Below are 23,189 nucleotides of genomic sequence, written 5' to 3'. Positions count from 1 at the left end.
AGTGCCAAATTTCTTGCTTATATTTTCCAGGTTCCAGCTCCTTCTCCAGATCACACTAATTTACTCCCTCATCAGCTCTACATATTCTGGCAGCTTTATGCTTCTCACATACAACCATAGTCTACTGTCTACGTGGTTCTTAATTTTCTTCAGTTGCAAAGGAAACTTCTCTTACTATTTATGAGGCTGGTCACCAAGCACAATCAACTTTTCTTTTCTTGGGTCCATACAAGCATTTGCTGTTGCTTATTAAAACCACTGCTGGGAAATTTGTGAGACTGGAAAATGCCCCTTACAATGTTCTGGGACTAAATGGTAGAATAAATCCTACCTATGGCCCACCTCAATAGTGACCTCACCAGGTATCTGCCACCTGAAATGGTACCTACATCGGTGCCTGTAGGTTGCAGAGAAGGGACTGAGGTGCTGTGCAAACCCACTGCAGTAGCAGGCAGGTCTGTGCACAGCTCACCTGGCCTCATCCGATGTACTTTCATTTCTATACTTAGGAAGCAAATGTCATTCACAATGTGCACACAAAGCTGTCACACAAACCAAGGGGTTTTTGCATCCTTAAGCAGGAATGACTTTGCACTCCAGGGTGAAAGCGACAGGATGAGAGGACATAGTCTGATGCTGTACCAGAGGAGGTTTAGGTTGGCCATTAGGAAGAATTTTGTCACAGAAGGGGTGACTGGGAATTGGAATGGGCTGCTCAGGGAGGTGGTGTTGTCACCGTCCCTGGAGGTGTTTAAGGAAAGACTGGATGTGGCACTCAGTGCCATGGTGTGGTTGACAAGGTGTTGTTTGTTCATAGGTTGGACTCGATGATCTCAGAGGTCTTTTCCAAGCTAACAGATTCTGTGATTCTGTGAAATGCCTTCCTTAGCAGAACAGTCTGACAGTAATATGCCAAGTACAAACTGGAGACCCGCAGGGACATTATCTAGGCGAGGTTTCATATCAGAAGGTGCTCGTGTCCCATGTGCGGGCTTGCGGGAGCTCCCCCCCAGCGACATTTCCGCGAACGCGGGTTCCGAACGTGGCAGAACGTTCAGGCCGCTTGGCGGGGCTGCCGCAGCCGGAGCTGAGGGAAGGGGCAGGACTACAGCTCCCGGCGTGCCCCGCGGCCGCCGTCGCGTGCGCCCCCTAAGCCCCGCCCACGCGCGGCGCGGCGCGGCGAGGCCGGCCGGGCTGCGGTGCGGCGGTAGGGCGCGTCCCGTGACGTCACGGCGCAACAGCCAATCCCGGAGCGGGGAGCAGAACTGCCGGCGTTCAAATCCTCCGCCTCCCCCGCCCGCCCCTCACCCAGCGGCCCCGGCGCGGCGGCGGCGCGAGGCTCCCGCGCCTTCCCCGGCAGCCACCGGCGGCGGAGCCCCCGAGGAGGTGAGGGGATGGGATGGGAGGGGCGGCAGCCGCCGCCGTTAGCGGCCGGCGGAGGGGCCGCGCGTGAGATGAGGCGATCCCGCGGGCTGACGCGCTCCTCGGCCCCGCCTGCGGGGGGCGCTCCCACGCGCAGGCGGGGGTCCCCCATCGTGGGCGCGGGTCACGCGTGTCTGTCCGCGGGTCCCTCTCCACGCTCCCCCTCCCCGCGCGGAGCGGGAAGGGGCGTTCCGGCCGTGCTTTGGGCCCCGTTACGTGCGGCCGGCGGGGAGCGTGTGGCCGGCGCTCGGCAGCTCCCGCAGGGGAAGAGAGGAGCCGTCGGCCGCCCCTGGAGCGAGCGACGCGGGGAGGCTGTCAGGGGCTGGCGGGGCGGGGACCTCTGGCTGTCGCCCCGCGCTGCCATGCCTCTCGTTGCTGGGCGAGCAGCAGGTAGCCGGAGTGTTGTCTGTTGGGGTCGACGAAGTGTTGTAATTAAAGCATTCGTCTGAACTAACTTTTTTCATCATCAGGAAGGATAAAGTTTCATACAGCCTTTAAGTGAATAGGAAACTTGTCTTCAGGCATTTCCAGATCTTGGTTGTATTTGCCAAAGAGACTAACTCTTTCTTTTTTTTTTTTTTTTTTTTTTTTTTTTTCCCCAAAGCTTTCTCTGCAGGAGAATTAACAGTGAAGAGACCTCTGGTAGGTTGACAGTTGGCTGTGGCTGACGTGTGCTATAAAACATGCTTCAGGATGTGATGCTGGATTTGTATGTTGAGATTAGGAGGTAGTCTGTGTGTAAGGTGAAGAATGACAAAGGAGATTCAAGGAAAAGAGAAGCCAAGAGGATGAGTACATCTGTAAAGAAGATGATCATAGTAGAATGGAACTGGTTTTTAAAAGTAAAGTTGTTAATTGAACTAGGTGAACAGACTGACCTCTTCAGATGTTCACTTCTCTTCCTGTCTGGTAAAGTCATGGTTTGGAGGATGTCCTCTTTTTTCTTCCTTCTCAGTGTTGGATTGGCAAAGGCTGGGGGTGTCCACAAGTTTGGTGTCAGTGTGGTCTGGTAGGAGTGGAGTAAGTTATGTGGGTTTCTTTGTACTGGCAGCACCTACCTGAGAGGATAGTAATCCTAGAAAACTTAAGTTCTTCAGCCTTGGAGATCTTCCCCTCTTGTTTCCAAAAGCAATATTAAAGTTAAAGATCCCTGAGGAGAAGCCATACTCTGGGGAAGCTGGAGGCTTCACAGATGGATATCAGGAGGAAAGTATGTATATACAGCTTCTGTATAGGGGATATTTTAAAACCAGTGCTGTTGAGCTCAAAGAGAGAGTGTGGGGTCACTTCTAAATCAGACAAGAATGGACGGGAACCAGTGTTCTGTAGCAGGAATGAAACTTCATCCCTTCTGACATCTAAAGTCTGTTTAAGTGTGTGGTTTCTAAACATTAGTTATGTGTAGTCTTTTATCCCAGTGGAGGTAGTGGGATAGGAAATGTGCTCAGTTGATCCTACTGAATGGATGGAGGCCAGTTCCTTCACACAGTTATTAATATTCATTAAATAATGCTATGCAGATGCTACCAGGCATGGCTAGCTTCAAACTTGTGCCTCAAGGCTAAATATTCACTAATTTAGTGAATGTATTCACAGTGTATTCACTAATACATTGTGAGTATAAGATCATCCTGTTTAATGTGTGATGAATTTGGGTGGAACATCTGAAAGGAAAGAGCACCCAGAAAGCTGAGGGAGTTTTGTATGCAGCACACACATTTTCAGCAACTCGGTGGTTCTGGAACAGTGTGCTGACAAGAGCACTACTGGGGATATCACTGGAAAGGAAAAGCAACTGTGTTCATTCTAGCTTGCTTTGGAGAGCATGGGAAGCATGCAGCATATATAATTAAAGGATGGGGTTTGAGACAAGAGGAATATTATATTGTAATTGTTAGTCTTGCACAAAGAGTAATGTCTTAATGTGGCCTTAATCCATAGTTTTACCTACTGTTTATTTATGAAGTATAACAACTCCATCAAAACCCAAGTCTTGCCAGTGTTGGAAGAATCAGCACCATCTGACTGGCTTTGGATTATTAATCTACCTTAGCTGTCTTAATTGAGCTTTGGGGAAAGTATTGATGACACTGAAAACTCAATTAGATGTCTGAGTAACAAAAACCACATTAGTGTTCAAATAAATATTATTTGTACAGATTATGTATTGTAGTTAGAAAGTTTTTATGATGACAGTTTCTTTTAACTGACAGCTCTCAACTTTTGGAAGAAGCAGGAAAATGGCATCAGAAGACATCACTAAGCTTGTGGAGTCACTTGCCAAAACCAAAGTGGGTGGTGGACAGTTGAGCTTCAAAGGCCAGAGCCTTAAACTCAACACAGCTGAAGATGGTAAGAGAAAATACCTTTGTGCTTGGGAAGCATCTCCCTGAAGCTGTAAAATCTTGTGGTAAACCTTCTGCTGATCCTGCATGGACAAGTTGTAATGTATCTGTGATGCAGGGGTCCATCAGCTGCTTCTGATAGAAACATTTCCTTCCCTTCTGGTACCCTGCTTTCACCTGGTGCCCTGGCAGTGCTGCAGCTGCTGTAACTGGGGTTTGGGTGCCTGGTTTGCAGTTGTTGTATTCTTGGTGTTCTAAGTGATTTTCACAGTCACTGGGCATTAGAAGTCAGTGCTCCTTTTAAAAGCAGTGAAGAAGTGCATCACAGCTCTTGGAACAAGATGTGTGCAGAGGAATGGGCTGGTATGTTAGCCTGCTGCAACAGCTCACTTTCTTTCTGTCTTGGTGTATGTGTGTTTCACAATAAGCCTTACAGTGGCTGCTAATGTAAATATCTGGAGAAAATGTATATATTCCTATATCAACGTTTCTGCCAAGATAAGAAAACCAGCATGTTTTTCAGAGAGGCTATTTGCTGTAGTGCTTTTTTTTTTTTTTTTTGCTGATGCTGAAGGTGGAGCATTTTATGGATTGGTTTAGTAGTTCAAAGGCACTGAACTGTGGGGAAGGGCCTTGGAGCTTGGGAACAATAACAAGTGCCCATTGGCAGGAGAGACTGCAGCTTGCTTCTTTGCCTTGCATAGGATTACTGTAGAGTTAAATTGTTCCACCCCGACGTGTTTGCTAAACAGATATTACTTTTGCCAGTCAGTTGGAACTTCCTGTTGATGTGACACCAATTCCCATCAACTTTTAACTTAGTCCTTGCACTTTTGTAGGGACATATACTCTAGCTTTTAAACCATGTGCTGAATGGTAGAGGAATTTTATTTGGGAAGTAAAGAAATTAAGTTTTGCAAATAGGAGGATGTCTATCACAATAAAATGAGAAAATTATGAGAAGGAAGGGTAGAGAATGAAGAATGTTCTCTCTGGTGACCTGACACTTTAGCTCTGTTCCCATTGCTGTTTCAGGGTGTTTTCACATGTTGTTCAGCTGTTTTTGCTAGAGGTTGAGCAAGTATTACTGGATCTGAGGGTTACTGTGGTAACCAAGACAGTGTTTGAAAGACCAACTAGATTATCTGCTTCTTGCAGCTGAAGAAGTGATCAAGCAAATTGAGGAATTTGATGGCCTGGAAGCCTTGCGCCTGGAAGGCAACACAGTGGGTGTGGAGGCAGCAAAGGTTATTGCCAAAGCCTTGGAGAAGAAAAGTGAGCTCAAGGTGAGAGTCTCAAGTGGGGAGTAGTCAAGGGGAAGAAATAATGTGGAAATACTGAAGGCCTGTCTAGGCTCTTCCTACAGAAGCCTGCCTTGAGTTACCTCCAAAGCTTGCTTGGTGGCTCTTCCAGTAGGAAGAGCAACCTTATGAAAATACAGCATAACCTGGAGACTTTGGGATAGTGGGAACACCTTCTGCACTCCTAACTTCCTGTTTAGAACACTTCCAATCTTGAAGCTAGGAAGCTGTATGAAGAAGTACCCCTACTGAAGGCAGCATCTGTAAGCCAAGAGCATGGCAACAAAATGAAGTTCTCTGGAAAGCTGAGTCAGATCTTCTGGAGAGTGAATCTTCAGTGAATGCCTGAGTAGCTAGGAAATAATGGAGGAAATGCAACAGGAGGTTTATCTTTGCCCAAGCTGCGTTTCCTACTGTTGCTCTGGCCTGATGTTAAGGGGATGCTGTGCTGCTAGAGATGCTACACTGTCCCTTGAAGGAGAGTGGTATGAAACATTGATACACATTAGTCATCAAAGTGTGGCTTTTCAAGTAAGTTCAGATTGTTGAGCTTCATACCTTAGTAAAATCGGCATTCCTAATGTATTCTTCTGTTTCCTGTTGCTTTTTTCTGTGGTAATTTTCTCAGCAGAAAAAATCCAGCTTGAACAAAACCAAGAATTCTTGTGTATATATAATGTTTATGGTGTGCACTTCAGTTACTTTGTCCTTGCAAATGAAAGTGATTGTAACACTGATTCTTGCAGCTCTTTAGTACAATCAAATGACAACCCAAGGGAAGGGAGACAGCATGAAGCTGTTCCCAGTGATGTAAAGCAGCTTGTATGTGTAAATGTTTATTACAACTGTGTTGACCTAAATATTTTAGTGGGTTTTATCTGTATGCTTCTTATTTTAGAGGTGTCATTGGAGTGACATGTTCACAGGGAGGCTAAGGTCTGAGATCCCTCCTGCTTTGGTAAGTAAAAATGAGATCTGAGACTTCTGACTAATATAACCTGTTTTCTCACCTGTCATGCTTTTTGTGGGAGTCTGTATTTTGGTACAGAGCTGATCCTTCTCTGTGCTGTTAACACGAAATGTCTCAGAATAGGTGAGTGATTCTCTTTTGCTCTTCCTGTATGAGGTGGAGAGGAGTCGATTAAGTGATAAATACAAGTCCATGCTAGTGAAGGAGCTTTTCACTGGGAAAAACATCTTTGTGACCTAACAGATAGAATGAAAGTTAAGCTTTCTAAATAAATCATATGGCTTTGTCTTCTAAGACCATTACAGACCTCTGTCTCCTTGAGTCCTGTGAAGCCAGAACATAAGCTCAACATGATGAAAACAGTATTTCTTTCAGCAGTGTGGAGGGGGAAACTCACTTTGGAAAGCATTTGACCTAAAGGGATAGGATACTGTCTTGGTAACTGCTTTATGGTTATCTTTAGCTTAATTTGTACAACTTCCTCTCTGGATTTAGCAGTAAAGTTTTATTTCCCCATGCAGCTTTGCAGAATGTCTTCAAAGTGGAAATTTTTTGCAGCATCACTGTCACACCTAGCCACTGCAGTGATGCTGTCACTAAAAGTTAATCCATTCCCTCCCACCCACTGCCATCTGTTTCCTTACAGATCTCTTTGGGAGATGCACTCATCACTGCTGGAGCCCAGCTGGTAGAGTTGGACCTGAGTGACAATGCCTTTGGGCCAGACGGTGTGCGTGGCTTTGAGGCTCTGCTGAAGAGCCCTGCCTGCTACACTCTGCGGGAACTCAAGCTCAATAACTGTGGCATGGGCATTGGTGGTGGCAAGGTAAGGGTTGTCTCATCTTTGGTGACTGCCAACTCCCCTGCTCAAGGCAACTACACCAGGTTCTTTGGGCTTTTGTCTGGTCAGGTTTTGAATATGGAGACTTCACAAGCTCTATGAATAGTCTATCCCAGTGTTTAACAACCCTCACAGTAATAAAGGGAGTTTATGTTAAAATGCTGTTTTCTCTGCACTGGCTTGTGTGCATTTGTGTCGTGACTCTGCCTTCTTAATGCTACCTTTGCCCCTCGTCTTGTTGTTCTGGGCAGATAGATATTATCCATATTTACACATGGATAATATCTCCCCTAAAGCCTTTTCTTCTCCAGCCTTAATAATCTCAGGGGTCAGTAAAATTCTCCAGTTCTTCAATCATCCTTGGCCCCTTTTGCTGGACTCACCCCAGTAAATCTATGTAGGAGCCTGGTATTGGACACTGTGCTTGGATGCATTTCACAGGGCTAAGTAGAGGAGGATCTGACCTGCTGTGAGTGCTTTTTCCCAAGGCAGCCCAGTAGAGTTCCTTTGCTTCAAATGTGTATTGGTAGCTCATGGTCAACTTCCTACCCATATATGCTTGCCTGATTAGAATGAAAATGTTCTTGATGGCTCTGTGTGTTTTAGTGTTGCAAAACTATCAATTCTTGCCTGAGACCACAATGTGCAAGTGTTGCAGGTAGAGACAGTTTTATTGTATACCCTATTCTAGAAACAGGTAAGTTTCAGTGATGCCCAAAGTATTTCTTGAGAGTGGTCTACAAAACACAGTAGGATTCCTGTCGAATGATCTGGGGGAGTATAATCTGCTTGTTTTATCTTTAGATACTGGCAGCCGCTCTGAAAGATTGTCACAGGAAATCAAGTGCCCAGGGCAAGCCTCTTGCTTTAAAAATATTTGTGGCTGGCAGAAATCGTCTGGAGAATGATGGTGCCACTGCCCTGGCTGAAGCCTTCGGGGTGAGTATCAAACTAGAGCTGCTTTGACAGCAAATTGGAGCAAGGTATGATTCGGTGCTAGTGTTGATGCACACAGAGTTTGCCTCGTCTTGGAGGCAGGAGCTGGTGGTCTGTTCACTAAAGTCATGATGTTTCTTGCTGCTGAAACTGGTGTCTTCAACAAGTGGAATTAGAGTTGGTGACTGAGTGTTCGTGACCTAAATTTCCAAACATAACTAGTAGCTGTGTAAAGTAGTTACCTGAGGGAGAAATAGTAATCTCCTGAGTAATTTAATAGTTCTGTTCCTTTTCCTCTCTCTGTGGTAATGGTTGTTGACGGGCACTGGGGTAAGGTATCCCATCTTGTCCTCTTGAGTGCTGCTTTGCTCATTCATCTGGCAAAAGCAGCCCAGTGTCTTTGCTAGGATCATCTGATAAGAGCTTAGTGTTGCCTGGCTTTCTCTAGCTGTCACTGACCTACTTGCACTTTTGTGGGAGGAAGAGAATTCACTGTGGTTGGGACCACCTTAATTCCCTTTTCTTACCTCAGTTGCTGCTAGAAGTTACTTCTGAATTATAATGCATGTTGTCAGGCATATTGACAATGATATTGCAGGTTGGAGGCTGACTTATTTCATAAAGAGCTGCCTAGATGTGGTTTTGATTAATCAGTAATCATGGCAAAAATAAGACTTTTAAAATACTTAGGAGTTGTGTTACAATGTGATTCATGGAGAATCAAGATTGAATGGCACTACCAAAATGGGGTTAATCATTGTGACATGCTGTTTAGTCCATAAACAATATTTGTACTAACTTTCTTACATGCTTGCCTCTGTGGTCAGGGCAAAAATGTAGATTTTAATTAGAAAATTAAAGTGATGTTGTGTGGTCTGTTTTAGTGTTGTTGAACTGCAGGTGAGGAACTCTTAGTTTTAAGTTATTTAGAGTAGGCATATAGGACAATGATACTTGTCTCTTTGAATCAGGGCTTTGTGTTAATCTGACACTTGCCATGTGTCTGCTATTGCACTTAGATTTGTGACAGAATTGCTGGTAAATCACTGTAGAAGAACTGGTAGAGTTTTGAAACTCAAAACAATTTTAAGTCCTAAGAATGGAGCAGTATACTCTTGAGCTGAAATATGTTTAATAAAAGCTGTTTTATCTGCATCCTTTTGTAGATCATTGGGACTCTAGAAGAGGTCCATATGCCACAGAATGGAATTAACCATCCTGGCATAACAGCACTGGCACAGGCCTTTGCTATCAACCCACTGCTTAAGGTTATAAACTTGAATGACAACACCTTCACAGAGAAAGGAGCTGTGGCCATGGCAGAGGTGAGTTGTTTTAAGCAGCTGTTTTGAGTTTTGTCTCAAGTCTAGTTGGCATTAACACCTTTGGATTGGTGGAGCTGCATGTCATGCTGCAATGGGAAAGATGACATTCCAGAAGTAATAGGATGTTCACTTACTTGCATGTCTACTTTGAATTCTGTGCTGTCTTGCTCTGCAGACCCTGAAGGCTCTTCGGCAGATTGAAGTGATCAACTTCGGGGACTGCCTGGTGCGTTCAAAGGGTGCTGTTGCTATTGCTGATGCTGTTAAAGAAGGGCTTCATAAATTAAAGGTATTGTCTGCTTGCTGTCCAGCTCTTTTGAAAAATGCCGAGTTTTCCATTTCACGTTTTTCTGTTCATTTTGCTACTGCTGCTGATTACTTTAAAACAGGATTCAGTTCTGTGCCGGTTCTGTGCTCGCAACTGAAAAGCAGCAAGCTGTGCTGTAGATCAATGGCCTCCTACCATCCAGCTAGGGCTGTGCTATGTGGAGATGTACCAATGATCTGTTTAGTCTTTGCTTGATGTTTTTGCAGCTGTTTGCTCAACTCAGCAAGTTCTACTCAAGAAATCTAATAGTGGAAGTACCTGCTATTAGAATTCCCCAGAGCTTCATGAGTGGGGACTGACATAAAGGGGACTTCATGAACAGCTTGTAGTCTCTTCAGCATTTCATAGCTCATACAGTTAATGCTTTTTCTTTGTTAGAGCATCAATCAAAGGTCCAAGTATTTTTAGTTTTTTGGTGATACCACAGCCTCCTACATCAATATTTGCACAGGACTTGAATCTGACAACATTCTGGATAGGCTGAAGTCAAATTAATAACATAAGCAAACTAGGATCGCTAGAAACACCTGCCATGAGTCATAACTGCCCTGAGACAGATGCTGAACATGTGATTCCTAATCTTGCTGTCAAAGACAAAAATTAATATCTAATTATGTGTATGAACGTGGTACAGAAAGAAGTAAGTTCTTTGTGGTGTGTGATCCCTTGCTTGGGCTTCTGCTGGTTCTACTGGAACTTGTCTGAATCTCCCAAGAAAAGTTAAGTAATGGGGTATTGAGATGAACAGCCAGAGGTTAAATTCTTTTTTCTAGAGCAGAAATGGTTAAGGGAGGGCAGCATGAAGCAATTGCAGCTGATTCATTCTGTTCAAGGACTGCTTCTCTTCTGCTGTTAATATTCAATCCCTTTTCAGGAAGGGATTGATTGAGCACAGTGGGGGATGGTGTCTGGCTGTTGAGTAACTTTACTCTCACTAGTGCACATGGTTTCTTTGTTGGCTGGGTCTATCAGAAGTAGTACCACTCATGGCTTGTTTTTTGAAGGCCTTAACTTGTAACTGAGGTGTCAAAGGAAATGTCCAATCTGTTTAGTACAGTAGCTGCCCTTCCTCTGTTAGACTTACTGGAGTGTGAGTTTTGGAGTGCTCCTGTGACCCTTGATAAGTGAAGTTCTCCAGTCAGCTGACAGCAAATCTGAAATGTCTGCTGCCTTTTAGGTGAGCAGTGATCTGTAGGTATTTTAAAATTACCACCTTTAATAGTGCTGCTCTTAACACCAGTATGTTTCAAAATTCCCCTTTTAAGTATATGAGGTAGGAGTATGTCAGGGTTTATATTCAATTAATAACACTTTTTTTTTGCTGGGAGCCACTTCAAATGAGTCTTTCCGGGACACTTGTGAGGACATGAAGTTTATTGATATGATAGATGTTAATAGGAATTCTGCAGATAAAATGTTCTTCTGCTTCTTAGGAACTGAATTTGTCTTTCTGTGAGATCAAACGAGATGCTGCTCTAACTGTTGCTGAAGCTGTTGAAGATAAGACAGAGCTGGAGAAGTTGGATCTCAATGGTATGTAAGTTTGCTAGATCAAAGTATGTCTGGTTTGATTCCAGTGAGAAACCACTAGGAAGAATGTTGACAGAACCACATATTCTATTCTTGCAATTGTCAGCATATAAAAACAGTAGCTGAACTTGCATGATGTTGGGACAAGAAATGGCTAGATCTTTAAAGTTTTCTTAAACCATGAACTCAGTTAATTGTTAAGCATTTTTGATAGACCTCATAAGGTGGAAAGATTAGGCTGATAACTGTACCTTTTTTCAGTAAAACTCTAATTATTCAGTGTTACCTCAGACTCTTCATACTTGGAAACAAAAACCTTTGTGTGCAACTCTGCAGAAGAGTGTGAGAACTTTGGCTTTTTCTGTTCATACCTTGGGTCACTGCATTTCACTGGTTCTGTGCTGTGTGTACTTCTTTTAGAATCACTAAGAACAAGAGCTATTTAGAAAGTTAACAGGAAGTCTTTCAAACATTGAAACATTAGGGCATTTTCATCTCCAACCATTGTATAATGTTGCTGAAATTTGTTTAACAACTGTTTGCTTCTGTCTGATAAGTGTGGTTTGTGTTGCTGCCTCTAAGGTGTTGTGCAGAAATGGCATATAACTGTTTAATTTCAGAAACAAGGGATAGACAAGAATATACAGCTAAGTCCTCAAGAACAAACTTGTGTGCATCTGTCAAGTCTGCTCCCTTTCCTCTATCAACCTAGGTAACTGTCTGGGAGAAGAGGTATGTGAGCAGCTCCATGAGATCCTTGAAGGCTTCAATATGGCATCAGTGCTGGGATCTTTGAGGTAGGCATGATGCCAGAATTTAAATCAGAAGTTTTCTGACAATTCTCATCAACACTCTTATTGATGTATCTCATTTTAAAATAAGAACTCTCTCACTGCTGATAGATATTGATCTGAGTGTGGAGCACAGCCAAGGATGTGTCTTAAACTTGTCTGGTTTTCATTGATGGACTTACCTTAGCATTAGTTAGATTTTGTTGCTCTTTTCTTGCTGTTCTCAACTGGGTGACTGATGATTGAGTGTCTTCTTGGTGTGTTGTAGGTCAGATGTGCTTCTTGCAGTAGGACTTTGAGGAGAGGCTGCTCTTTTGTTCTTGAAAAGTTTTGAGTGCCAGTGTATAGGAATTCCAAGTGTGTAATTAATGGAATGTGTAACATTCAAACCTTAGTGATGATGAAGGGGAGGAGGAGGATGAGGATGAGGAGGAGGATGAAGATGAGGAGGAGGAGGAAGAGGAAGAGGAACAGAAACAGCTGGAAGAAAGAGGAGCAGAAGAACAGGAGTCACTGACTCCTAAGAAGATAATTGATTCACAGGTAAGCTTACTTCCAGATAGATTCTTGTTTCATCAGATGGAGGAGCATAAAGGAGGAAATGAAATCCTGGTGTCTGAACTTGAAATGCTGACAGGCACATTCCTGCATGGGCTGGCACTATTGTAACAGGGAGATAACATTCAGGAAATAAAATGGATTAGTTGAAAAGTGTGTGTTGTAAAGTGTGCATGGTGTACACATGCATGGAGGGAAAGGCTGAGTAGTGGTTGTTGCCAAAGTGTTCCATGTTCAGAAAGTGGTGGAGACCTTGTACACGCAGTGGCATGCCCTTGTGCTACCATATCCTGGCCATTCCAACTCTGGGCTTAGGTCAGCCTCGGGCTGTTTTCAAACAGAACAAATTCTGACCTGGTATAGCTGTGCCCTGACCTGTCCCATCTGTTTTTGCTGAACCAATTTATTTACTTCCAAGAATAAACTTGAGATGGATTCTGCCTGTTTCAGGCTTCAACTCCAGTGCCATCTCCTCCTGTGGATGTTGCCACGTTCCTTGCTTTCCCATCACCAGAGAAGCTGCTGCGACTAGGACCAAAGTGCTCGGTGCTGATAGCTCAGCAGGTAGGTGCATTGGTGCTTGTCTGGGCTTGATTTTTCTCTCAAAATTCTTTAATTGTCAGAGGTGATAGCTTGACCTAGATTTGCATCTTTTCTCCAGTGATCCAGAAGAACCTTATGGAAGTAGATTACACAGTTAATGCTTAAACTGGCATCAGAGCTTCTACATAGAGTAATTTTGTTTGTTGCTTGTGCCTTCTCATATGGCCAAGGCAAAGCTGATGTCAGTCAGCTGAAGGCTGTAATTCTTGCCACAGCCCTAGTAGAGACCCATGTTGTGTAGCTGTCTAGCAGTGAACTGATATCTATTTCTCTTTCAGACAGATACATCTGATGTAGAGAAAGTAGTTGCAACTCTCCTAAGGATATCCTCAGTCTTCAAAGATGAAGCCTCAGTGAAAACAGCAGTACATGAAACAACAGGTGACTGGGCCTTTCTTCACTTTCTGGTGTCACCTGGTTCAGTGCCATAGACACCACTGCAAGGTGGGAAAAGGCCCCTGTGGGCCAGGCCATTGGGCCTTTTTGTCCCTAGTGGATAACAAAGTGCCAAGCTGTGCCCTGCTGTTGTGTGGAGTGGAAGATTCATTCTGAACCTGGCATAGTTTGTGCTTCCAAAGCTGGGCAGTGACTGTTGTAGTGAGCCACTGCTGCCCTTACGGGATCTCCTTGATGCTGGGCTCTCAATAGCCAGTAGTTCTGGGTTTCAAGGTCAGTTACCTTTCCAAGGCTGTTTATTTAAAAAGTGTTTTGTAAAAAGTAGCCTCCCTAGTGTAGTGTTACAAGACTGTAAAGAGACCTCCTAATTGATGTCTCCCTTTATCAGTCTGAAACATCTTTAATTTCTTCAGGAAGCAGAGATTTCCAACATGGGGCAAGATACAGAAGCCAATCTTCAAACAAGGGACCTTTTCTCACACTATATTGTGGAGTAGTAATTTGGGTTAGGTCTGATTAATGTGTGGACTAATAATATCCCTTCATGTTTTTGCTTGGAAATAGGAATTTCCAAACATTCCTGGGTATCTGAGCACTGCCTTTCATCTTTTTTTTGAATCCCCCAGGAGTTCATTTCTCCCATACATGAACTACCAATCAGTATTGTGCAAAAGAGCTGGATTAATTATTTTTAAGACCATTTAAGGTGGTGTACTGTGTGTTTCTCTAGTTTGAAATTTGTTTGGAATTCACAGACATGGTGAAACTGTTGTCTTACAAACAGTAAAACAATAGTTCTCTGCAGCTGGTTATGGGTCCAGTCAGTGAAAAATAGTCAGTTGGCACCTCACTGAGCTAGTGCACCTTGGCTCATGCCTGTTATGGGTTGTCTCCAGTAAAAAATGGAACAAAGGATATTACTGTTGTCTGAAGTGTTTGTGTATATCTTTATCTTTATTCCTGCTTCTTCAGGAAGATAGAACCTGACAATTACTTTCCTTCCATAAAAGTAGCCATCAGCTGAGAGTGAGGGCCCTGGTTAATGTCTGGCACTGTTCTATGTCAACTCTAGTTAGAGTTCTGCCCATTCTAAGAAAACAGAATTGTCAGAGGTCAAAAGTGGGTTGCCTTGCCCACCCTGTAGACATGAGAGGTTAAAGCACTGGTTTGCCCATTGTTTGTGGCACAGTATTGGTCTTGAGGGAGCCCAGAAAACAGCTGAACAAACTTTCTCATTGTGTTCTCTCATTCCTTGTGGTTTCAAATGAAAGGTGAGTTGTTGCTGGCCTTTAAGAAGTCAAGGCTCTACCTCTTGGTGCTCTAGTTCATCTAACTGTGTTTATATGCATGTATGCACATAACATGCATGCTCAAATGCACCAGGCAGAGCATCTGGTGGTGCATAGGACTGGGGTGTACTGCATCTGAAGCTTGGCAGTGTGGGAATTCTCATGTGAGCTTTGTGTTTTGTTGGATTTTTTTGAATTTGGTTTTTTCTCCCTTATACTTAAGGGGTTTTACTTGTCTGAGTGTTTCAGAGCTTATAGCTACAGAGACAAATGAAGTCTTAACAGATACAATGTCACAAAACTCATTTAACAACTGAGTTTCTCTATGGTCCATCTTAATCTTAAAATCCATAGGTGTCCTTTTTCTGTATTGCTAAAAATAATATGCTTATCTCTTTTTAGATGCCTTGATGAAAAAAGCCTTCAGTTCTGCCACATTTAATTCAGATGCATTCATCACAAACCTCTTGGTCCACATGGGGCTACTTAAGGTGAGGAAGCAGGAAAGAGTTAAGTCATGGTCTGTTTAGGCTGTTGAAGACCAGACTGGCAGGATTTTGGGTAATTATGTTGCCATGGAAGCAGCTGGGTGCCTGTGCATGCCTGATGCCCAGGGACAATGGAAGTCTGCAGGTCCAGCAGAAACTGCAAATTGCGAGGTTGCATTAGGATGAAGAATGTGTCACCTTTTTGTACATCTCCTGCTTAATGTGCTCTGCATTCTCTGGCCTCCCCTGAAGGCAGGGAGGATCAGGTAGGGCAATAGTGCTGCTGCTGGACTGTGGTGTCCATAAAAGCCATGTCAATATTATTAGTTAATGGTGTCCTTTAGGGCATTTCTTGAGAGCATGTCTCAACAATGTTTATCTGCTTCTCATGCCAGATCAGTGGCATTCAACTTCATGCTTTGGAGACTCTTTGCCAAATGCTGGTGTTATTAGTTACAAGTAATAAACTTATTGTGAGAAGATTGAGGGTCAGTAGGAAACCTGTGATTTGCACAGAATTAGTAGCTTTATTTTCAGTGAGGTGACTGTGGAGAGGTTCTGTCTGCAGACTTAAACACCTTTGCCTGCGTGTGCTACAAGGATTAGTGTTTTTCACTGCCTCAGGACCTGGAAGCTGAGAATGGAAACTTGGACTAACACAATTCTAAACTACAGAAAAGCCATAATCTGTTATAGCAGCCTGCTATTAAATAGGTTTATGAATGTCTTTCTGGTAATATCCAGATTGGGTTCCAGACCCTTGTTGACATGCACATATGACTTAATTTCCTAAAAATCAGTTTCACCTCTCTCTGTGTTCATTGTATACTGGACCAACACTGAGCTTCCCACTTATCAGAAAGATCAATGGAACCCAAGGTGGCAGAATGCCTGTTCTGAGGACTGCCACCTACCTCTTGCCCATATGGAAAATAGCAATATGCATGAGGCACAAAGCACACACCTGTGCTCCAGAAGAGTTCTTTGAGGCCAGGAAGTGGCACTGATGATAATGCCCTGGAGGATCAGCCTGCTGATTGTCATCTGTGATATGCCTAATTCATCACCAGCCCCCTACATGTGGGGAAGGTACATACTCCATTTTCAGTCCTATGTAGCTGGAAGCATGTGAGCAACAGATATTAATACTGTGAACTCCAGCAGGAACACAGGTCTACGTCCTGTCTGCAGAATGAGGGGTTTTGTTGAAATGCCTGTGGAGAAATAAATGAGAGCAATGTAAGAGTTGGGATATGTAGGGTAGTATCACATTAGGAGTAAGAATAACTTGTGTCATGTAAGCGAGGGGATGACTATTGGCTTTATCTTGTACGTAATTGTGAGACCAGTCCTGGGAACACTGCATCAAGTTCTGGAGGGAGCCTGATGAAGAGCTGGAGATGGTATAAAAATGAGCTACAGAATAATACAAAAAAATTAAGGCAACTGAATGCTTCATGGATTGAAGTCTGGTGAAATTCCTCAGGAGAATACTTTGACACAGAGCATCTGAGAAGATTTGGCTCTTTCACTTGGAGGTTCACTACTTCCCTTTCCCTATTACTACTGCTGTCAGTTGATAAGTACTAGAATGTTCTTGATATGTTTTTTCAGGTGCTGGTGCTGGGAGACTATGGAATTGGCCACTTTGTCTTGTACTTAATCTAGTGACCAGCTTTCTCTGCTACATTCAGCAGAGAATTCATTGTCTGTGAATTACAGTGGGTTAAATCAAATCCCAGTTGTCTGATGTCTGACTTCTTGTCCATTTCTCAGAGTGAAGAGAAGATCAAAACTGTTCCAAGCCTCTATGGTATTCTTATGACCTTGAACCATATGGTCCAGCAGGATTATTTCCCTAAATCCCTGGCCCCAGTTCTCTCGGCTTTTGTTACAAAGTGAGTATTGTATCTGCCATGCAGTCTTCTCTGTGGGAGCTTGTGGAACTGTTTGAGGGTTAATAACTACATGTAAGCTGTTGTGAAAGCCCACTAAATGCCGGGTCTGAAATTGAGAATTAGTATCTTAATGGGTCTCTATTTTATCTTGTTGACTGCAGTATGTGAGGTTCAGAGATAAAAACAAAATCTTAATCCTAAAGAAGGAAAAGTGGGAAGTTGGCTTTGCAAGGAAGTGGCTCTGAAGCAGAGACTGCTAATGCCTCTCACAGAAGAGCTGTTTTGAGCTTAAGGAAACCTGCTGGGTACACGGGTCTAACTATGCCCTCCAAGTCATCCTTCAGAGTTAAGAGGGTCAGCAGGGCTCTACCAGTGTTGTCATGCTGTGAGACACTGAACACCAGCAGATGAAACTGCAAAACACAGACTGAATTTGTTTTTAAATGGAACTTCCTACTGTGACAGCAACCAAGGTAGTGATTTTTCTGAGAACTAAATTGGGAGCGTAAGTACTGAAGAAGCTGCCTGTACTTAATGTTGTTACTTCCACTATAGGCATAGAACCAACCCCTGTGCCCACCAGCTTTAGCTTTTTTAATGTATTAAATGGCTATGGAAACCATATCTCTCCTGAATTAAATCAGTGTCAACTTCAGCATTGATGAGATTTAGGGGAAAAGACCCCACCAAATAGATTTGCAATAGGATTCCATGCTACTGTTCAACAGTCAGAGGAGAAACAGTCCAAAAATGTCACTTTAGGCAAAGCAGCAGAATCCTGAAATCAGTTTGGAGCTTGGTGGCTGGCTCAGCATGGACCATGTGCTGTGTAGGGTGAGAGCAGCTTTCTAGCAGGTTGCAGAGTGAAGCTTAAGCCTTCTCAATTTCACGGTATATGCAGCTGCTTAGGATCCCTTCCTGGTGAAAGGTGGAGGCATGAGATAGTTGTGGTCAGTATGAAACACAGTAGGAATGCAGTCAAATATTGGTAGTCTGTCTTGGTTCCACTGGGCTTGGAAGCTGGCCAGTTATGATAGGGGAAAAGAATTTTTCCAAGCATTGGTGTGGCTGAAGCTGTCAAAGCTGATATGTAACAGTGGTTTGTGTCCATAAACACCAACCGTGCTAAGGTCAGTTTTGGAAAATAAAGTATCTTGTTTACACATGTGCGAATGCTACCTGGAGGCCCTTCTTGTGCAGCACTTTGCCTGCTGTGTCCTTTCTTTGTGCTGATCAGGTTAAGGCAGTTACAAGCCAGTGACCATATGCTTTACCAACTGAACAAATACACCTCCAACTCAATCATTATAGGTTTAAGCAAGAAGTACCAGGACTTGCCTTGTGAAGTTACCCAGACACATCACTGAATTTCTGCTGTTTCCTACACTGCTACCTTGCTCTTGCTTGTTGATCAAGCCCCAGCCCTCAAAATGGAATTTAAATTGCTGGAAGCTGAGAATACAGAAGAAGGATTTTGGTTCAGGGCATTTGACTGTCCTAATTGTTTATGTCAAGCAGTGCCCAGAGGAGCCTCTTAACTCTTAAGCATCCTAACAAATTTTGTTCAGAAAAGATACTTGTCTCCCCTCTCCCTGTATGTGTGCATGTAGCCTTCTCCCAATAAGTGCTTTTAAGCTGTAGATGATGCTGTATGTGACAAAGAGTGAAATTTTGGTCTTCATGAATTCATTAAGAACCTTTTGAATCCAAAGCCAGCAGTTCACTACAAGAACAAGAGGGGAGAGTCTCTTGGTGAAAGTATGAGATTGTTCATAGGTTCTGCAGAAGCTCAGTGAGAGCCTCTCTCAGTGGAAGGCAGACCTGTGTGCCTTCCTGTGGTATGTACTGTGCTAATGCCAAGCCTCCACTGTCCCTGGTGTTACGAAATTCTTCAAGCTGAAGTTTTCTGCCTTACGAACATGTTGCAAGCTGTGATTTTATAGGGAAACTTTTGTCCTGTGCTGCATAATGAAGGCCACACTAGATATAAGCAATCTGTCTTTGTTATATGAACATAAGCATTTCTTACAGTGCTTTCCCTAAGGACAAACAGCTGTGTGAGCACTGCTCAGCAGTCACTGAAACATCCCTGTGTTATCAGCACTGCTTCCAGCACAAATCCAAAACACTGCACCTCCTGTGAAGAAAATTAACTAGCCCAGCCAAAACCATCACACAGCTTCTCAATTAACCACTATCCCTTGTCTCTTCTTGGAATTCAGCCAGAGTAAAATTGCAATCCTAAAGTTAAACCTTACCTAGTAATAGAGCTCATCTGGCCTCTGTTTCTGCAACAAATCTACATCCACTCTGTCAAACCCATGGTTCCTTCACTTCACATACCAGAAAACTGGTATGCATTTTTGTGGTATTTTCTATTTATGTTTTCTCCTTTTGGTTTGCAGTTAGCTCTTTTGGGCTTTTAGAGCTGTAAAGTTCTTGTAGCTGCCTAGGCCAGAGCTCTGCTGTCTTTTACTGCAAGGAGCTTCTGGAGTAGTCACTTACCTTCTTCCTTTTGTGACAATTTGTTGTTGTAGGCAGTGTTCTCAATTCAATAGTAATTACAGAATTACGGATACAGACTGTAAACAGCATCCATCTTACTCTGCTTGCTGTCAAGCCTTATTTGAATTTTTTGGACGCAAGAGGGTGCTGTGAATCCACATGTGCTTTTCCGTAATTTTTTAGGTGGAAATACTGAAAATATGTGGATGTCGTCTGCCTGCCCACTTGTGACTTGCTGGAGGTGATGGGGGTTTTTGTTTGGTTGGTTTTTTGGGGGTTTTTTTATGCTGCTCCTTGCTGGTGAATTGCATCACGTCACTGGTCTCTTTGAACAGTCTGTAGCACAGAGTGGCAGGCAGATGGCCTCCTCTAGCAATAAAATCCTCCTTATTTGCTGTGGAGTTTAGTGTTGGGAGAGGGGGCTGAGGGATCTTGTCTGTGATCAACATCAGCAGTCCAGGTTCTCTATTTCCAAAAATGGGCAGCTGCCTGGATGGAACCAGCCCCCTCGTTGCAAACAAGGCTGGGTCTTCCAAAGATGAGGGCTGAAATACCTCTCCCAGCCATGTTGAAAATAAACTCCAAGCTGTAATTCTGTGACACTGTGTGTTCAGTGCAAGGCATTGAATGACTCTTGGCAGGGGGAATAAAAAGGGTTAAGTCTTCTCCAAGATGTGCTTCTGTTAAACGGCAGCAGCCATGGAGTGCTGTACCAAATGACCTCTGCAGCTCTTGTTCCTGTGCTATACACCTGGAGGTGAACTCCTTGCTCCTTCCTAGATATTCCACTCTTTATTTCAGCTCACCCTTCTTTCCCAGATTGAGTAGGCTTTGGAGTTTTTCATTGTTAAAGGTTATTTTGCTGTGGTGAGGTGGGAGAGAGGTAAAATTAATGATTTGCACTCTCAGAACAGTGGAAAACATTGGATTAAAATTCTTTGGCGGAAGTTCCCTAGTGGATGGATAGAGACTGGTAGAAGTTTCAGTGATGCTGAGCCAGCAATTAGCCTGCAGAAACAGAAATATACATTACTGGGAGGCGATGGGAATGTTACAGAAATTTAGCCTCACGTTAACCCTTCTTTGAGTGTAGTCCCATTGTTTACTTTCAGGGAAAAGATTATTCTGTGTAAGTCTGATTACCTCTTGCAACCTCTGTCTTGGGCCCTTTTAGGTCATGTTCTGCAGGTTCTGTGGGCTGTTTGTAAGGCACCCTGAAAGGTGGCCCAGCAAAGCCAGTCAGGTGCTACTTGACCTCAGGGAAGGAGAGGACAGGAGGTTATGTTGCCTTTTTAAAAGACTTAAAAAGTCCCAAGACCAAAGTCACCATCAGATTATAGATAGCAGATGACTTGGTGAGAAAAGATTTAAGTGCTCAAAAGGTCATCTCCTGTGTTTTGGGGCTCTAAACAGTGAAACTTTATGGAAAATCTCATTGCCAGAAGAGAGGGAAGGGGGTTTCCACCCCCACCTCCATCATTCTACCCAAAATGAGACACCGGGCTGCAGACATAAAAGTCAGCAGCAGATTGTTTATAGTTATGAAAATAAAAGTTCTGATTCTTGGCAATTGTGTTCCTGACTTGGACTTAGCAACAGGAGAGAAAGTTTTCCACAGCAAGCTCTGAAGGGGAAGCAGTGATCTGGGCAGCAATGATGGAATGGTTTTGGAAGAGATAACCGAGGGTAAAATTTGTAGGTTTTGGGGCATACATGCCCAGTGCATTGGAAATAGTGTTTATTTGCTCAAAGGCAGTCACAAAGCCATTCTTCAATTCTGTATTTTAAATCTGTCTCTCTTCTTTCCACAGACCAAACCGTGCTCTTGACTCCTGTTCATTTGCTCGCCACATGCTCTTACAGACCCTCCACCAGCTGTAAGAGACAGGAGGTGTGCCCTTCCTTCCTCATAGGACTGTCATCAGCAGAGCTCGGAGCTGTGTAGTGGGAGAGGATCCCAGAGGCCGTACAGACACACTGTCCTTTTTTTTTCCTCCCTGTAGGAAGTCTGTCCTTCCTTCTGCTTTCATAAACTTGAACAAATCCTGCTGAATTGTCTTCCTACTCCTCTTGAAGTGATTCCCTGGTCTGTAGGGCAGGTGCTTACGCTAAAATAAGTCCGTACTGCTGTGAGCTCAGCATGAATTGAAGAGTTCTCCATTTTGGTTGCATTGTCAAGGGTGTGCCAAGACTAACACGGGGCCCAGAAGAGCCCTCATCTGGATCAACCCACTTGGGCATTTTATTTTATTGGACTGACTCCTGCCTTATAGCATTTAGCACTGTGCCATAGGGAGGCTCTGCTGCTGCTGCCCCGCTTCTCTGGGCCACAGGGGTGCTGCTCATGGGTCAGAGGGGTGAGGTGTGATCCCCTCTGGTTCTTCTTTCAAGTCTGTTGTCAAAGGCAGTGTGTGGCTGATTTTTATTTTAATATACTCTTCCCCTTCTGCTGTGGCTTGGAATATTTGTGTAGTGGCGCTGATCCTGGTGGCCATTGCTTAAGGGAGCAAGCATATTTTATTGTAAATTTTTTTGCTGTTGCCTGTGTTGTTCATTCTTCCTGCCCTTTTCCTTCTCACCCTAATTAAATAAGCTCGGTTTGGAAATTAATACAATCCATGAAATTCCTGTGGAATGTGTTCCCTTTCTCTTCCCTTTGACAAAACACCAGGCCTGTGTGTGCTGTTCATGTGTTTGAAAGCCAAGCCTGTGTAAGAATATGGAGAGAGAAGGCTGCGCTTTTCTCTTCCACTGAACAAGTAGCAGCAGATGCTACTAAAGCTGTCTGGAGGATTGTCCATGTGCCCATATGAGTCTGCGATACCTGCCTGTACTGCTCCTGAGCACACAAAATCACAGGCTGGTCCTGCTCTATCTTCTTCCAAGCCTCTGAGACTGAACACATCTCTTTAGGCAGCGCAGAGTTGTTCCTTCCTTCTCTATTTTCAGTTGGAGACTGTTCATCCTCCCTTACCATGGACATGCAGGATAAATAGTCCTGGGAAGAAGGCAAGGAGATGGAGTTGGCTGTCCCTTTGTTGTGAGAGGCAGTGTGGGCCACAGCTGGCACATGCTTGGCCTTGGTGCAGGAAAAGCTTGGTGTGAACTGACAGGGTGTGCAGCAGCATGGACAGAAAAAAAGGCTTGAGACACTGGACTGAAATAGTATGTGATATGTGCCAGATCTACTTGGATACACCCTTTGCTTAAATTCCTCCAGTATGTGAGCCTGTTCTGGTGAAACTGGGGTGGCTGGGGGAAGTTTGGTGTGGCTGTGATCCAGCAGACTCAAGAAAGCAGTGTGTCTTATCATTCTGGTGGCAAAGTGCTGGCTTTTGTGTAAGAGCAGTGTCCCCTCATTAAAAAGAGGCTGCCCTAAGGCTAAGAGCAAAATGCATTCCAGTTTCCCAGGCTGAAGCTGAACTCCCCTGTGTCCAAACTGGTAAAAATCAACTGAAGGTTGATTTTTATCTGCACCTACAGGAGTTTCAATCACTGCAGTCTCAGCCCTGCCTTCTCCACCTCATCCTGTCCTTGTTAAGTTTTTCTGTGAGCTCGAGGGTAAAACAGACAAAAAAAGCCTTTTTAAAGTAGTTTCTGTAAGTCTTGAACCTAGTGTAGCTTTCCTTGAAGCTTCCTAGTCTCTTGCTGCTCTTTGTGTCC

General features: G+C 43.9%; 1 protein-coding gene across 3 annotated transcripts; it reads left to right on the top strand.

Moving 5' to 3' along the window:
• Nucleotides 1-1,319: 1,319 nt before the first annotated feature.
• RANGAP1 (Ran GTPase activating protein 1) lies at nucleotides 1,320-22,118 on the top strand. 3 transcript variants are annotated; one of them, XM_082279968.1, is made up of 18 exons: nucleotides 1,320-1,386; nucleotides 2,027-2,064; nucleotides 3,636-3,774; nucleotides 4,926-5,053; nucleotides 5,269-5,394; nucleotides 5,967-6,026; nucleotides 6,685-6,864; nucleotides 7,684-7,818; nucleotides 8,982-9,140; nucleotides 9,316-9,429; nucleotides 10,902-11,001; nucleotides 11,711-11,795; nucleotides 12,185-12,332; nucleotides 12,798-12,911; nucleotides 13,229-13,331; nucleotides 15,038-15,126; nucleotides 16,900-17,021; nucleotides 21,338-22,118. In XM_082279968.1, the coding sequence occupies exons 3-18, from the start codon at nucleotides 3,663-3,665 to the stop codon at nucleotides 21,405-21,407; spliced, it is 1,845 nt and encodes a 614-aa protein (XP_082136094.1). In that variant the 5' UTR covers nucleotides 1,320-1,386; nucleotides 2,027-2,064; nucleotides 3,636-3,662; the 3' UTR covers nucleotides 21,408-22,118. The 3 variants fall into 3 exon arrangements, with proteins under 3 accessions (XP_082136094.1, XP_082136096.1, XP_082136095.1); XM_082279970.1 differs by lacking the exon at nucleotides 5,269-5,394; XM_082279969.1 differs by lacking the exon at nucleotides 9,316-9,429.
• Nucleotides 22,119-23,189: the final 1,071 nt, after the last annotated feature.

This window comes from Coloeus monedula (genome assembly GCF_965178545.1).
Source record: "Coloeus monedula genome assembly, chromosome: 4".
Classification (NCBI taxonomy): domain Eukaryota; kingdom Metazoa; phylum Chordata; class Aves; order Passeriformes; family Corvidae; genus Coloeus; species Coloeus monedula.
Note: the sequence above shows the minus strand (reverse complement) of the source record. Positions and strands in the feature narration are given on the sequence as shown.